General features: G+C 51.0%; 1 protein-coding gene across 1 annotated transcript in view; it reads left to right on the top strand.

Moving 5' to 3' along the window:
• Positions 1-16,927, top strand: part of rad51b (RAD51 paralog B) — an 868,394-nt gene that overhangs the window by 35,134 nt on the left and 816,333 nt on the right. Inside the window, 1 exon segment of the mRNA XM_072486228.1 lies at positions 7,494-7,677. Within this exon segment, the coding sequence (XP_072342329.1) occupies positions 7,494-7,677 (184 nt within the window).

The following is a 16,927-nucleotide window of genomic DNA, read 5'->3' as shown; positions in this document are numbered from 1 at the left end:
GACACTATACTCAAGTGTGGCCTAACTAACAGCTGCAACATGACATGTTTTTATACTCAATGCCCTGACCAATGAAGGCAAGCATGCCATATGCCTTCTTGACTACCTTCTCCTGTGTTGCCCCGTTCAGTGACCTGTGGACCTGTACACCAAGATCTCTCTGACTGTCAATACTCTTGAGGGTTCCACCATTCACTGTATATTCCCTACATGTATTAGACCTTCCAAAATGCATTACCTCCCATTTGTCCGGATTAAACTCCATCTGCCATCTTGCCGCCCAAGTCTCCAAACGATCTAAATCCTGCTGTATCCTCTGACAGTCCTCATCGCTATCCGCAATTCAACCAACCTTTCTGTCGTCTGCAAACTTACTAATCAGACCAGTTACATTTTCCTCCAAATCATTTATATATACTACAAACAGCAAAGGTCCCAGCACTGATCCCTGCGGAACACCAGTGGTCACAGCCCTCCAATCAGAAAAGCACCCTTCCATTGCTACTCTCTGCCTTCTATGACCTAGCCAGCTCTGTATCCATCTTGCCAGCTCACCTCTGATCCCGTGTGACTTCACCTTTTGTACCAGTCTGCCATGAGGGACCTTGTCAAAGGCCTTACAGAAGTCCATGTAGACAACATCCACTGCCCTACCTGCATCAATCATCTTTGTGACCTCCTCGGAAAACTCGAAATGAACCTGAAAGATTGATTAGAGCATTGTGCGTGGGGGATCCAAGGGGTCAAGAGATGGATAGAACAAAGAACAAAGAAAAGTACAGCACAGGAACATGCCCTTCGGCCCTCCAAGCCTGTGCCGACCATGCTGCCCGACTAAACTACAATCTTCTACACTTCCTGGGTCCGCATCCCTCTATTCCCATCCTATTCATGTATTTGTCAAGATGCCCCTTAAATGTCACTATCGTCCCTGCTTCCACCACCTCCTCCGGCAGTGAGTTCCAGGCACCCATTACCCTCTGTGAAAAAAACTTACCTCGTACATCTCCTCTAAACCTTGCCCCTCGCACCTTAAACCTATGCCCCCTAGTAATTGACCCCTCTACCCTGGGGAAAAGCCTCTGACTATCCACTCTGTCTATGCCCCTCATAATTTTGTAGACCTCTATCAGGTCGCCCCATAACCTCCGTTGTTCCAGTGAGAGCAAACCGAGTTTATTCAACCGCTCCTCATAGCTAATGCCTTCCATACCAGGCAACATTCTGGTAAATCTCTTCTGCACCCTCTCTAAAGCCTCCACATCCTTCTGGTAGTGTGGCGACCAGAATTGAACATTATACTCCAAGTGTGGCCTAACTAAGGTTCTATACAGCTGCAACATGACTTGCCAATTTTTATACTCAATGCCCCGGCCAATGAAGGCAAGCATGCCGTATATCTTCTTGACTACCTTCTCCACCTGTGTTGCCCTTTCAATGACCTGTGGACCTGTACTCCTAGATCTCTTTGACTTTCAATACTCTTGAGGGTTCTACCATTCACTGTATATTCCCAACCTGCATTAGACCTTCCAAAATGCATTACCTCACATTTGTCTGGATTAAACTCCATCTGCCATCTCTCCGCCCAAATCTCCAAACAATCTAAATCCTGCTGTATCCTCTGACAGTCCTCATCGCTTTCCGCAATTCCACCAACCTTTGTGTCGTCTGCAAACTTACTAATCAGACCAGTTACGTTTTCCTACAAATCATTTATATATAATACAAACAGCGAAGGCCCCAGCACTGATCCCTGCGGAACACCACTAGTCACAGCCCTCCAATGAGAAAAGCATCCTTCCATTGCTACTTTCTGCCTTCCATGACCTAGCCAGTTCTGTATCCACCTTGCCAGCTCACCCCTGATCCCGTGTGACTTCACCTTTTGTACTAGTCTACCATGAGGGACCTTGTCAAAGGCCTTACTGAAGTCCATATAGACAACATCCACTGCCCTACCTGCATCAATCATCTTTGTGACCTCTTAGAAAAACTCTTACTGAAGTCCATATAGACAACATCCACTGCCCTACCTGCATCAATCATCTTTGTGACCTCTTAGAAAAACTCTATCAAGTTAGTGAGACACGGCCTCCTCTTTACAAAACCATGCTGCCTCTCACTAATACGTCCATTTGCTTCCAAATGGGAGTAGATCCTGTCTCGAAGAATTCTCTCCAGTAATTTCCCTACTTCTGACATAAGGCTCACTGGCCTGTAGTTCCCTGGATTATCCTTGCTACCCTTCTTAAACAGAGGAACAACATTAGCTATTCTCCAGTCCTCCGGGACATCACCTGAAGACAGTGAGGATCCAAAGATTTCTGCCAAGGCCTCAGCAATTTCCTCTCTAGCCTCCTTCAGTGTTCTGGGGTAGATCCCGTCAGGTTCTGGGGACTTATGTACCTTAATATTTTTCAAGACGCCCAACACCTTGTCCTTTTGGATCTCCATGTGACCCAGGCTATCTACACACCCTTCTCCAGACTCAACATCCACCAATTCCTTCTCTTTGGTGAATACTGATGCAAAGTATTCATTTAGTACCTCGCCCATTTCCTCTGGCTCCACACATAGATTCACTTGCCTATCCTTCAGTGGGCCAACCTTTTCCCTGGCTACCCTCTTGCTTTTTATGTACGTGTAAAAAGCCTTGTGATTTTCCTTAACCCTATTTGCCAATGACTTTTCGTGACCCCTTCTCGCCTTCCTGACTCCTTGCTTAAGTTCCCTCCTACTTTCCTTATATTCCACACAGGCTTCGTCTGTTCCCAGCCTTTTGGCCCTGACAAATGTCTCCTTTTTCTTTTTGACGAGGCTTACAATATCTCTCGTTATCCAAGGTTCCCGAAAATTGCCGTATTTATCCTGCTTCCTCACAGGAACATGCCGGTCCTGAATTCCTTTCAACTGACACTTGAAAGCCTCCCACATGTCAGATGTTGATTTACCGTCAAACATCCGCCCCCAATCTATGTTCTTCAGTTCCTGCCGAATATTGTTATAATTAGCCTTCCCCCAATTTAGCACATTCACCCTAGCACCACTCTTATCCTTGTCCACCAGCACTTTAAAACTTACTGAATTGTGGTCAGTAAATGCTCCCCTACTGAATCTTCTACCACCTGGCCGGGCTCATTTCCCAATACCAGGTCCAGTACAGCCCCTTCCCTAGTTGGACTGTCTACATATTGTTTTAAGAAGTCCTCCTGGATGCTCCTTACTAACTCTGCCCCGTCTAAGCCCCTGGCACTAAGTGAGTGGTTTGAAAACAAATATGAGAATTTTAAATAAAATGCGAAAATGCTGGAAGTACTCAGCAGTTTATGGTAGTGGAGGGAGAACTTGTGTTAATATTTAATGTCTGTGACCTTTCATCAGAACTGGGAAAGATGTAATAGGTTTTGAGCAAAGTGCTGGATGGGACAAGGACAACCGGAAGCTCTGTGACTCTGTGATAACCTGCCATATGCTGCTGAACATTTCCAGCAGTGTTCAACCTTTCATGAGGAGGTATTGTTAGATTGGAAGCTGATGTCGGTCAGCAAGCTCGGGGGTGATGGTGTGAGCTAGGATGGATGCAGCAAAGCTTTGGATGATCTCAAATTCATGGAGATTGGAAGATGGGAGACCAGTCAAGAGAGCATTAAGACCATAATACCATAGACATAGGAGCAGAATTAGGCCACTCGGCCCATCGAGCATTGGAGTAGTTGAATCTGGAGTTCATAGAGGCACTGATGAGATGCTCGAGAACGGGCAAGGTGCTAGCAATGGCAAAGGAGCTGAAAGGGTTCATGGAGCAGATGGGGGGGGGGGGGGGGGGGATGGATCCATGGAGATTTAGGCAGCCGAGGGCCAAGGAATTTTATTTTTTCTCCCACGTACGCAAGGTGTATTCCCAGGTAGATTTCTTTGTTGTGGGCAGGGCCCTGTTGGCGGGGTTGGTAGACACGGGTTACTCGGCGATTACGATCTCTGACCATGCTCCGCACTGGGTGGACCGGCAGGTCAGTATGGATAGCAAGCAGCGCCCGCAATGGAGGTTGGATGTGGGGCTTTTGGCGGACGAAGCGGTGTGCGAGAGGTTGAGGAAGTGCATGCTGAACTACCTGCAGGTAAACGACACAGGGGAGGTCTCAGCAGCGGTGGTCTGGGACGCGCTGAAGGCAGTGGCGAGAGGAGAGCTGATCTCGATCCGGGCTCACAGGGACAGGACGGATAGGGCCGAAACGGACTGACTAGTAAAAGAGATTCTACGAGTGGATAGGAGGTATGCGGAGGCTCCAGAGGCAGGGCTGTTAAGGGAACGTCGGAGGCTGCAGGCGGAAATTGGTTTGTTAACTACAGGAAGGGCAGTGGAGCAGCTCAGAAAGGCAAAGGGGGTGATTTACGAGCACGAGGAGAAGGCCATCAGGATGCTTGCACAGCAGCTCAGAAAGAGGGAGGCAGCTAGGGAAATAGGGAAAGTTGTTGACGGGGATGGGAACTTAGTTGGGGACTCGGTGGGGTGAGCAAGACCTTTCGGGACTTCTAAAGTAGGTTGTATAGGTCGGAACCCCCTGCGGGGCCGGAGGGGATGAGGCACTTTTTGGATGGGATTTCCGGAGATGGGATGCGCTCCCGTTGTCTCTGGTGGACAGGGTGCAGTCGGTAAAAATGACGGTCCTCCTGAGGTTCCTTTTTGTTTTCCAGTGCCTCCCCATCTTCATCCCGCGGTCCTTTAAGCAGATCAATAAGATTATCGTGGACTTAGTGTGGTGGGGGCAAGCCCCCGCGGGTGAAGAGGGCAATGCTCGAGCGGAGTCGGGGGAGTGGTGGGCTGGCGCTGCCGAATTTCAGTAATTACTATTGGGCAGCTAACATAGCCATGGTTAGGAGATGGCTGGTGGGGGGGTGAGCCGGCGTGGGTGCGCATGGAGGCGGCTTCGTGTAAGGGCACAAGTTTAGGGGCATTGGTGACGGCGCCCCTGCCGTTCACGCCGGTGCGGTACTCCACCAGTCCAGTGGTGGTGGCGGCCCCGAGAGTCTGGGGACAGTGGAGGAGACATGTGGGAGCAGAGGGCGCATTGGTGTTGTCCCCAATCTGTGATAACCATCGGTTTGCCCCGGGGAGGATGGACGGGGGTTCTGAATTTGGCGGAGAGTGGGGATTGAGAAGATTGGGGACATGTTCTTGGAAGGTAGCTTCCCGAGTATGAGGGCGCCGAAGGAAAAGTTTGCATTGGCTGAGGGAAATGAATTCCGATATTTACAGGTACAGGACTTCTTACGGAAGCAAGTACCAACCTTCCCATTCCTGCCGCTAAGGGGGATTCAGGACAGGGTGGTCTCTAGAGGATGGACAGGAGAGGGGAGCGTCTCGGACATATATAAAGAGCTTATGGGTTCGGAGGAAACGCAAACCAAGGAACTGAAGCGAAAGTGGGAGGAGGAGCTGGGGGGAGATATAGAGGGGGGCCTCTGGGCGGACGCGTTAGGAAGGGTCAACACTACCGCAACATGTGCCAGGCTCCGCCTGATCCAATGTAAGGTTGTTCACCGGGCTCACATGACAGTGGTCCGGATGAACAGATTCTTTTGGATGGAGGACAGGTGTGTGAAATGGGTGGGGCGGCCAGCGAATCATGTCCATATGTTCTGGGCATGTCCAAAATTGAGGGGATTTTGACAGGGGTTTGCGGACGCCATGTCCACAGTATCAAATATGAGGGTGGCAATGAGTCCGGAGGTGGCGATTTTTGGGGTGTCGCAGGATCCGGGCGGGAATCCAGGAGGAGAGAGAGGCGGATGTTCTGGCCTTTGCTTCCCTGGTAGCCCGGAGGTGTATATTGCTGGCATGGAGGGACTCAAAGCCCCCAAAATTGGAGACCTGGCTGGCTTCCTCTGCCTGGAGAAAATTAAGTTCGCCATGAGAGGGTCTCTGCTGGGGTTCCGGAGGTGGCAACCATTCGTCGACTACCTCGCAGAGAACTAATCGTCAGCAGAAAGGGGGGGCAGGGAGGGGGTTAGGTTAGGGGGGTAAGTAATGGCAAGACCTGTGGGAGAGGGAGGTGGAATTTGCACTATGTTTATATTTTTCTTGTTATATATATTGTTGATTTTGATGTTGTTGAAATGCCAAAGAAATACCTCAATAAAACGTTTATTTTAAAAAAAGAGGCACTGATGAGGATTTCAGCAGCAAATAGGCTTGGGCAGGGGAAGAGATGGAAGATATGGAGTTGGAAGTAGATGAATTTGGAGTTCAGCTCGAGTTCAAATGTGATGCTAAGGTTGTAGCAGTCTGGTTTAGACTCAGGAGTTTAGGCCATGGAGAAGGGCCAGATAATGGAGTTTATTGTGGGGGCTACAAAACAATAGCTTTGTTCTTCCTAATATTTAACAGGAGGAGACTTTATTGATCCAGCATTGGTTGTGATGCAAGCAATGAAGGAGTTGAGAGAGATGATGGTGTGCAAGAGCTGGGTGTTTGTGAATGTGCTTGTGGAACCTAATATGTTTTCAGGTTACATTGCTGAGGTGCAGAATGTAGATGAGAGTTAGGGGGGGCTGGAGGAACCCGCTGATAGATCCGATGGGGCTCCAGGCACAATGGAGTGAAATACAAGCCATTGCAAGTTTATGTGGGTAACATGTATTATAAATGTGAATGTAGGATTTTATAATAGATAAACAGGTGAACAGAAATGTTATGCAGTTGTAACATTGATAAAGAAACATGAGATAACAAAAGCCTATTCTGTGCATATTTTGTACAATTAGATCACCAGTCACATCTACATGGATTTTAAAAAGAAAGATATATTTTGGCTTTTTCCATGGTGTAGTTTGCCCTGTATGAGTTAGCTGATCTCTGCTGGAATGCTGATAGTGACAATGCTTTTAGTTCCAGTTCCCCAGCTAGATGGGGAGCACAGGACAAAGGAGGAAAACATCCCACGGTTCCAGCTCCTGCCTGCCTGCGCTGTGACTTTGTGTGTGGATTCTGGTTTGGTCGTCTAGCCTGTTAACCTGCTGACGTTTTGGCATCAGGGATGGGCTTTTACATTCCTCCAGAAATCGTGACCGACGAGAGGACAAATTTTCAGACTTCAGATTTGTGTGTCGGTTGTGGTGCAGTGGGTAGCACACTTCCTGTCCAGAAACGTGAGCATAAAGATCCACGGTGACAATCCAGTACAGTACTGGAGGGCACTGTCAGAGGTTCTGTCTTTCAGTTAATTGAGCCTCGGCAATGCACACATTCTCCCTACTGTCCTGGCCAATAGTGATTGCTCAACCAATGTCTCGACAACAGATGATCTGGTCATGATCAAATTGCAGTTGTGGGAGTTTGTTGTGCGCAAACATTGTCACATTTCCTCATTTCAACAATGACTAAATTTTGTGTCGGGTGGGGTAGTGTTACTAAAGTACTTTGCTCCTTCTCCCCCTGTATTCCACACTTCTTGGTCTTTCAAGAGCAATTTTGTCCCCCTTTATGCCAGGGTTGAATCTTTGGAAGAGGACATTATCTTGAAGGGAGTTAAACTGATTGTGGTGGACTCGGTTGCATCAGTAGTTCGAAAGGAATTTGATCCAAGACTCCAGGGTAACCTGTCGGAGCGCAGTAACTTGCTATCAAGTGAAGCTGCCACACTGAAGTTTTTGGCAGAAGAATTCTTCATTCCGGTAAGACCCCTGGGCTTTTTCTTCTTGTTGAACAAAATGATTGTGTTTGGTTTGTTTAAGTTTGTTGCACCTTCCAATGAAATTAGTCTGTTGTATGTTATTAATGGTAACAGTGATATTACTGATAAAAAAAATGTTACATGCTCTGTGTGTTGGTGCAGCACCTTAGTGATGTATTGTGAGTGATATTACGAATTGAAGTCTGTAGCCATTCTCTCCTCAAAGGCTGGACCTCACCCCCTACTTTCCAGATCCCTGGTTATTCATAAGAGCACTTGACATGTTGAAATTAGAGCTGTTTTATTGAGGCAGCAACTAGCACCAGATATAATGCACTTGGAATGTTAGAAATAACCCTTTACATTGAGCCATGTTTATTTACCACAATCAGCTTAATGCTGAGCTCCCTTTCCTGAAAGATGAGGCACACAGTTCTGTAAAGCCAGATGATTGGGACAATTTTAGAAATCCGCATCGAATGCCTTAAAAAAAAAAGTGATGGGAGTCGATAGTTATGAGGGACAGGCAGGAAAGTGGAATTAAGGCAATAATCTGATCAGCCATGATCTTATTAATTGGTGGAGCGGGGCCGAATGGCTGACCCCATTCCTGTTTCTTATGATCTTATTAGTACACAAAGGTTAAAAATCAGCTCCCCTTTGCGAAATTGTGTTCAAGTTTAACTTGGTACTGTTGTTGAGATTGATACACAGCACAAACTGGAAGCCATGGGGCCAGGACATTCAATTTAACGACAAACATTTTGTGTGGTTTGTTGAAATGTGCTTGACTGGCAGTTTTTCTTATTTGTTGATTTGGACAGTTATTGAAAGTTGCTTGATCTTGAGCAGCCTTGTCATTGTTTAAAAGGGAGAATCTGTCTTCAAGACGTCCCTGGAGTTCAAGAGCAGAGAGGTCATGTTGAATTTATGCAAGGTACTGGTTCGACCTCAGCTGGAATATCATGTACAGTCCTGGGTGCCACACCATAGGAAGGATGTGAACACATTGGAGGGAGTGCAGAAGAGGTTTACGAGAATGGTTCCAGGGATGAGAAACTTCAGTTATGAGGATAAATTTGAGAGGATGGGACTGTTCGCCTTGGAGACAAGAAGGCCAAGAGGAGATTTGATAGAATGTTCAAAATCATGAGGGGGCTGGACAGAGTTGATAGGGAGGAACTGTTCCCACTTGTAAAAAACTCAAGAAGGAGAGGACACAGATTAAAGTGATTTGCAAATGTGAGGTGAAAAAATACTTTTTTACGCAGCGAGTGGTTTGAGTCTGGAATGCACTGCCTGGAAGTGTGGTGGAGGCCAGTTCAATCAAGGTATTCCAAGAGGTCATTTGATGATTACTGTAATGTACAGGAGAAAAGCCAGGGGAATGGCACAAAGTCATGATGCTCACTTGGAGAGCTGGTGTATACACAATGGCTCAAATGCTTTGTAACGATTCTGTGGTGCCTTCAGGCCAAAGAGTAACTTTAGGTAGTGAGGGAAAGAGATGGGCCTGCTAAGTAATAATAATATTCATAATTTAAAGTAGTGGTCTTCCACTGCTTATTATATTTTATACCTTGCATATGTTCTTGCTCCTGTATGCTGCTTCTGTTAAGAGTGCAATGAATGTGTTGGGCAGATAAAGCCTAAAACAAATGTAATCTGGTTCTTCTGCCTGCCAGACCCAACAGGATTGTTACTGATATCTGGGCAAGTGAAAAACATTCTCTGAGGCATGAGGCTCAACTCTTGATTGGCCCCAGAAACAGATGTGAAGAACTATCCACAATAAAAATAAACAAGAAACTATTTACAGAAAAATAATGCTGTGGATATTGGAAATCTAAACTATAAATAGAAAATACTGGAAAACACACAGCAGATCAGGAAGCGTCTGTTGCGAGAGAATAACTCTGGTTACAATGCCCTGCCTTTTGCTTCCCCCTCCCCTTCCTAACCTTTTCACATTGCTGTGACCAGCACTCCGAAAGATTGCTGCATCCCCAGTTCAAAGTGCCATAATGGAACTAATTGGCATTACAATTCTTTTCAAGCAAGAATTTGTAGGAGAGAGGTTTCTATCTGACTGTCGGCCCTGATTGTGTATACACAATAGAGCAGTGTTTTCAACTTTTTGCTGGGTGCTCATTTTCACCAACCGCCATCCTTGTGACCCACGGCGACCTACCCACGCCGGCCGGCCTTTGCCACCCATGCCGGCCGGCCTTTACCACCCACGCCGGCCGGCCTTTACCACCCACGCCGGCCGGCCTTTGCCACCCACGCCGCTGGAGGAGCCTTTAGGGCCTTTAGAGTTGGGACAGGTGATGGATAGTATAAAAGGGATGAAGTTGGGGAAGGCCCTGGCGGTTACCCGGCAGAGTTCTATAAGGAGTTTGCGATAGAGCTGGCACCACATTGGGGATGTTTAGCGAGGTGCTGAAGAAGGGTTGCTGCCGGAGACACTGACTCGGGCGTTGATCACGCTAATCCCAAAGAAGGGGAAGAACCCGCTAGAGTGTAGGTCATATCGGCCGATATCATTGTTAAATATGGATGTGAAAGTGTTGGCTAAGTTAGTGGCGGGGCGGATGGAAGGATGTGTTCTGGGGGTGGTTGCAGAGGACCAAACCATAAGACCATAAGACACAGGAGCAGAATTAGGCCACTCGGCCCATCGGGTCTGCTCCGCCATTCAATCATGGTTGATATTTTCTCATCCCCATTCTCCTGCCTTCTCCCCGTATCCCCTGATCCCCTTATTAATCAAGTACCTATCTATCTCTGTCTTAAAGACACTCCGTGATTTGGCCTCCACAGCCTTCTGTGGCAAAGAGTTCCACAGATTCACCACCCTCTAGCTGAAGAAATTCCTCCTCATCTCTGTAGCAAACGGGATTTGTGAAGGGCAGGCAGCTTTCCAGTAATATTAGGCGGTTATTAAATGTGACCATGACCCCGTCATGTACCGAGGTCGTGGTCTCTACGGACGCGGAGAAGGCTTTCGACTGGGTTGAGTGGTGGTACCTGTTCGAGGTTCTGGGAAGGTTTGGGTTTGGGCCAAAATTTGTGGTGTGGGAATGTCTGCTGTACGTGGCCCTGGTGGTGAGTGTACGGACCAATGAGATGAATTTACGGAGCTTTGGGCCGTACAGGGGAACGAGCCAGGGCTATCCGCAGTCGCCGCTGCTCTTTTCGCTGGCGATAGAGCCCTTGGTGATGGCCCTTATGGGGTCAGTCGAGTGACAGGGGATTGTGAGGGAGAGTGGGGTACTCTGGGTATCGCTGTATGCAGACGACCTGCTGTTGTTTGTGATGCGACCATCAATTCACACGAGACGGAGAGTTGAAGTGCACAGTGGTTTTAATCAGCTAGAACTGTGCCTGCCGGCGACTGCTCTGTACTGAGTACCACCTACAGGCAGCTGATCTATATACCTCCCCCGAGGGGGGGGAGCCCACAAGGGAACCAACATGATACATTGCGATGATCATACAATGGTCCATAGGTGGAGCCCACAAGGGCATCAACATAGTACAATGCAATACAGTGGTGAATGGTTGCCATAATACATTCACCCCCTGTTAACAAAATTGAAGTCCAGCGGGGGTGAAGTGGCTCACGGGTTGAGTCTGTCCGGCGCCTTGATCGTTCACTGCGATCGCCTGAGCTCTGGTTTCGCTGCGGGCACGGGTGTTGAACTCGTCGATGCGGACACGGGTGTTGACTCCGGGAGCGTGTCTTCTGGAGCTTCATCCCTGTATGTTGGCGATGGAGGGAGGGTGTGGAGGAGGGGGGGGGTGGTGTAGGCCGGGCGGGGTGTTGTTCGGCGTAGGTTGGGGGAGGGGGTAGGTGATGGTGGTAGGGGATCCTGCGGGTGCCAGGTCCCGGAGGGAGACTGTATCTTGTCGGCCGTCATGGTGCGCCACGTAGGCATACTGGGGGTTGGCGTGAATGAGCTGGACCCTCTCGACCAGAGGGTCGGACTTAGAACATAGAACATTACAGTGCAGTACAGGCCCTTCGGCCCTCGATGTTGCGCCGACCTGTGAAACCACTCTAAAGCCCATCTACACTATTCCCTTATTGTCCATATGTCTATCCAATGACCATTTGAATGTCCTTAGTGTTGGCGAGTCCATAGAACTTGTGGCTCCTCACGTGTTTTTGGAGGACTACAGGCCCTGGTGTCGTCAGCCAGGACGGAAGCGAGACCCCGGAGGTGGATTTCCTAGGGAAAACAAATAGGCGGTCATGAGGGGTCTCGCTCGTGGCTGTGCAAAGGAGTGCCCTAATGGAGTAGAGCGCGTCGGGGAGGACATCCTGCCAGCGGGAAACTGGGAGACTCCTAGACCGTTGGGCCAGGAGGACGGCCTTCCATACCGTCGCGTTCTCCCTCTCCATCTGTCCATTTCCCCGGGTGTTGTAACTGGTAGTCCTGCGTGAGGTGATGCCCTTACCGAGCAGGTACTGACGCAGTTCGTCGCTCACTGTGGACATAAGTGGGGAAACCGAACAAGGTGAAGATGCTGTGCAGGGCCTTAATGACAGTGGCCGCGGTCATGTCGGGGTAAGGGATTGCAAAGGGGAAGCGGGAGTACTCGTCAACTATGTTGAGAAAATATGCATTGCGGTTGGTAGAGGGGAGGGGCCCTTTGAAGTTGATGCTGAGGCGCTCGAAGGGCCGGATGCCTTCACCAGCTGGGCCTTATCTGGTCGATAGAAGTGCGGCTTACACTCCACGCGGATTTGACAATCCCTGGTCATGGCCCTGACCTCCTCGGTGGAGTAGGGCAGGTTGCGGGCCTTGATGTAGTGGAGAAGCCGGGTGACCCCCGGGTGACAGAGGTCGTCGTGGATGGCCCGGAGTTGGTCATCTTGCGCGCTGGCGCATGTACTGCGGGACAGGGCATCTGGGGGCTCATTGAGCTTCCCAGGATGATACACGATATCGTAATTATAGGTGGAGAGTTCGATCCTCCACCTCAAGATTTTATCGTTCTTGATCTTGGCCCGCTGTGTATTGTCGAACATGAAGGCTACTGATCGCTGGTCGGTGACTAGGGTGAACCTCCTACCAGCGAGGTAGTGCCTCCAATGCCGCACAGCTTCCACAATGGCTTGAGCTTCTTTTTCGACTGAAGAGTGTCGAATCTCGGAGGCGTTGAGGGTATGGGAGAAAAAGGCTACGGGCCTGCCTGCCTGGTTAAGGGTAGCGGCGAGGGCGACCTCTGACGCGTCGCTCTCCACCTGGAAGGGGATGGACTCGACCACCGCGCGCATCGCGGCTGTGGCAGTATCTGCCTTGATGTGGCTGAAGGCCTGGCGGGCCTCAGCCGTCAGTGGGAAGATGGTGGCTTTGATCAGTGGGCGGGCTTTGTCCGCGTAGTTGGGGACCCACTGGGCATAATAGGAAAAGAACCCAAGGCATCTTTTCAGGGCCTGGGGGCAGTGGGGGAGGGGGAGTTGCAGGAGGGGGCGCTTGCGGTCTGGGTCTCCGTTTTCCATGACATAGCCGAGGATGGCCAGTCGGGTTGTGCGGAAAACGCATTTCTTCTTGTTATAAGTGAAGTTGAGGGCTTGGGCGGTTTGGAGAAACTTCTGACGGTTGGCGTCGTGGTCCTGCTGATCGTGGCCGCAGATGGTGACGTCGTCCAAGTACGGGAACGTGGCCCGCAGCCCGTGCTGGTCAACCATTCGGTCCATCGTCCTTTGGAAGACCGAGACCCCGTTGGTAATGCCGAAGGGGACCCGGAGGAAGTGGAAGAGGCGGCCGTCTGCCTCAAAGGCCGTGTAGTGCCGATCCTCCGGGCGGATTGGTAGCTGGTGGTATGCGGACTTCAGATCTACCGTGGAGAACACCCGGTAGTGTGCAATCTGATTCACCATGTCCGCTATCCGGGGAAGGGGATGTGCATCGTGATGCGTGTACCGGTTTATGGTTTGGCTGTAGTCTGCGCCCATCCGGTTCTTCTCCCCAGTCCTGACGACCACCACCTGGGCTCTCCCGGGGGCTATTACTGGCCTCGATGATCCCCTCCCTCAAGAGCCGCTGGACCTCGGACTTGATAAAAGTCCTGTCCTGGATACTGTACCGCCTGCTCCTGGTGGCGACAGGTTTACAGTCGGCGGTGAGGTTCGCGAAGAGAGGGGGAGGGGCGACCTTAAGGATCGCGAGGCTACATACGGTGAGAGGGGGTAGGGGCCCGCTGAACTTCAGGGTCAGGCTCCTGAGGTTGCACTGGAAGTCCAGCCCCAACAGAAGAGAAGCGCAGAGATCGGGGAGGACATATAGTTTAAAATTGGCGTACTCAGTGCCCTGTATCGCGAGGTTCGAAACACAGTACTCCCGGATTTGCGCTGAATGCGATCCGGAAGTGAAGGAGATTGTTTGGAATGCGGGGGAAATTTGGAGAGAACAGCACCTTACCATGTCTGGATGTACAAAGCTCTCCGTGCTCCCAGAGTCAAACAGGCAGGGCGTTTTGTGCCCATTGACCCGGACGGTCATCATCGAGTTCCTGAGGTGCTTGCGCCGTGACTGGTCGAGGGTGACCGTGCCGAGTTGCGGGTAGCAGGTGTGGGTCGGAGGTGGTGGGGTGGTCCCAAGATGGCTGCCCCCCGTCGGTCGCATGGTGTCGGGGCGGCGATGAAGATGACGGGTCAAGATGGCGGCCCCCATGAGTCGCACATGGCGGGGCTGTGTGGGAGATGGCAGCCAAGATGGCGGCCCCCGTGAGTTGCACGTGTTGGGTAGAGTCAAAGATGGCTGCCCCCACGGGCAGCGTGAGGCAGATGACGCATCCGGAGGGGGCGGTTGCCGGCAGGCACGCAGCCACGCTGCGGGGTCTGCGGGCCTGTGAGTCTGAAAGTCCGGGCCTGTGATTTAGAGGTTTTGGACCTGGCCAGGCAGACTTTGGCAAAGTGTCCTTTCTTGCTGCAGTCGCTACAGGTCGCGTTCCAAGCCGGGCAACGCTGCCTGGGGTGCTGGTGCTGGCCGCAGAAAATAGCAGGGCAGCCCCCCGGGTGGGCAGGCAGCCGCGCGGCACAGGCCTGGGGCACCCTCTGGTCGGGTGTCCACGAGGGGGGATCGCGTGATCGGAGGGGAAAGCATTGAGGGCTCTGAAACGCTACATCTAGGGAGGTGGATTAGTTTTCTCTTTTAAATATTTCTATTCTCCATTTCACATTTTCCTTCAAAATTTACACCCCACCCACAAACAGTAAACGGTAACAAATACAAAATCAATCCCCTTAACAATACCAACGATCCCATCCTCCCACCCACCCCCACAACAACGGCCCACCTATCACTATATGCACCCAATAAAATATACCCTCCCACGGTCAGCAACAATAAAAACAAAGGAGAAAAAGAAAAAGGAGTCCGGGACCCGCCCCATGGTCACTCAGCAGCTCTCCAACTTCTGAAGGAGTATCGTACATGATACCCAAGAGTTGTACACCCCACCCCCCCCCCCCCCCCCCGCAGTCTCCAACTCCTCCCATCCACTGCCTCTTGTAAAACTCCTCCCCCCAACCTCGGTTTCTCCCCCCCCCCCCAACTTTCCACCCCCGGCTAGACCACTCCGGACCCTGTTCTGCCAGGCTCCGATGGCCGCAGCCCCCCCCCCCCCCTCCTCCCCAACCTCACTCCCGTTAAAACCGGCCCAGGGTGGAGGCCCCCGCCCGGTCCCTTTCCCACTTGCCCGGCCCTAGGAAAGCCCAGAAATCCCCTTTTAGCACACAAACCCCGCATATCCACCTACACCCCAAAGAGCCCTCATTTCGAGTGAAAGTCCCATCACTTCCCTTGTCCAAATATATACATTGGCTCCTTTAGCCCATACACCCGCACGCAGCGAAACAAAAAAGAAGAAAATACAGTCATAGGTTACATCGGCACGTGGCCATTTCTCAATTTCTCAGTTCTGCCACAGTCCTTCTGCCTTCGCAAACTCCTCCGCTACTTCCGCCGTTCCAAAATAAAAGTCCCTGAGCTTGTAAGTCACCCTCAGCTTTGCTGGATATACAATGCCGCACTGCACCTTGCTAATGTACAGTGCCCTCTTCACACGGTTGAAGGCAGCCCGCCTCCTCGCCAGCTCCACCGTAAAGTCCTGGTATACACGTATACCAGCTCCAGCCCAGTGCACCACCCACTTCTGCTTGGCCCAGCTCAGGACCTTCTCCTTCACACTGTACCTACGGAAACACAGAGTCACTACCCTTGGCGGCTCACTCGCCTTTGGTACAGGCCTCCACGACCGATGAGCCCGATCCAGTTCATATCGGGAGGGATCCTCCCCCTCCCCCAATAGTTTCGCCAGCATCGTGGCAAAATACTCTGTCGACCTCGGTCCTTCAACTCCTTCGGGCAGCCCCACAATCCTCAAATTCTGTCGCCTGGATCTGTTTTCCAGGTCTTCCATTTTACCTCGCAGATCCTTGTTAATGTCCATCACCCCATTGAGGCAAGTTGATCACCGTGCTGCAATAACGTCTCCTCCACTTCCTTCAGCACCTTCCCTTGCTCCCGCACCTCCGCCACTGCGCTCGCCACCGCCGTCATCACCGGGGAAATCGCCTCCTCCACCAGCGTACTCAAAACCTCTCTCATCTCCTTCCTCATTGTCTCCATGTATTTTGCAAACTGCCTTTCGAATTCCGCAGCCATCACCTTAGTTATTTCTTCAGCTGTAAGCAATGCGGCCTCCCCTAGTGCTCCAGCCTCCATTTTCCTTGGTGACCCTGCGGTGACCTTTCCACTCCCCAACGGACCTTCAGCTGTTTTCCTTCCAGACGTTCTTTTGCTCACCCTCGACATCTTTCTTCACTGTGCCTTCACTCTGCCGCCTCTGTGCCTTCTCCCTGCTTTTGCCGCCTCCCGTTCCCGAACGGGAGCCCTCCATTGTGCGGCCGCCTCCCGCCCGCTGTCACCGGAAGTCCCAGGAGGTGGATAGTTTTACCGTCTCTTCTAGGTCGTGGGTGCCCTTCTCGAGCAGGCGCTGTCTGACGTAGTTGGACACGGACTCCAGCCACATAGGCGTCCCGGATGGCGAGTTCCATGTGTTGTGAGGCCGTGATGGTTTTGTAGTTGCAGCTTCGCGCGAGTACTTTCAGGATGTGTAGGTACTCCTCCAGCGATTTCCCGGGCGTTGACGGCGAGTGGTGAGGAGATGCCGTGCGAACACTTTGTTTACCGGCCTCGCGTATTTCCTTTTCAGGATCGCGACCGCGTCTGCGT

Source organism: Scyliorhinus torazame, chromosome 2 (assembly GCF_047496885.1).
Source record: "Scyliorhinus torazame isolate Kashiwa2021f chromosome 2, sScyTor2.1, whole genome shotgun sequence".
NCBI lineage: Eukaryota > Metazoa > Chordata > Chondrichthyes > Carcharhiniformes > Scyliorhinidae > Scyliorhinus > Scyliorhinus torazame.
This window is presented reverse-complemented; position numbering and strand designations above follow the sequence as displayed.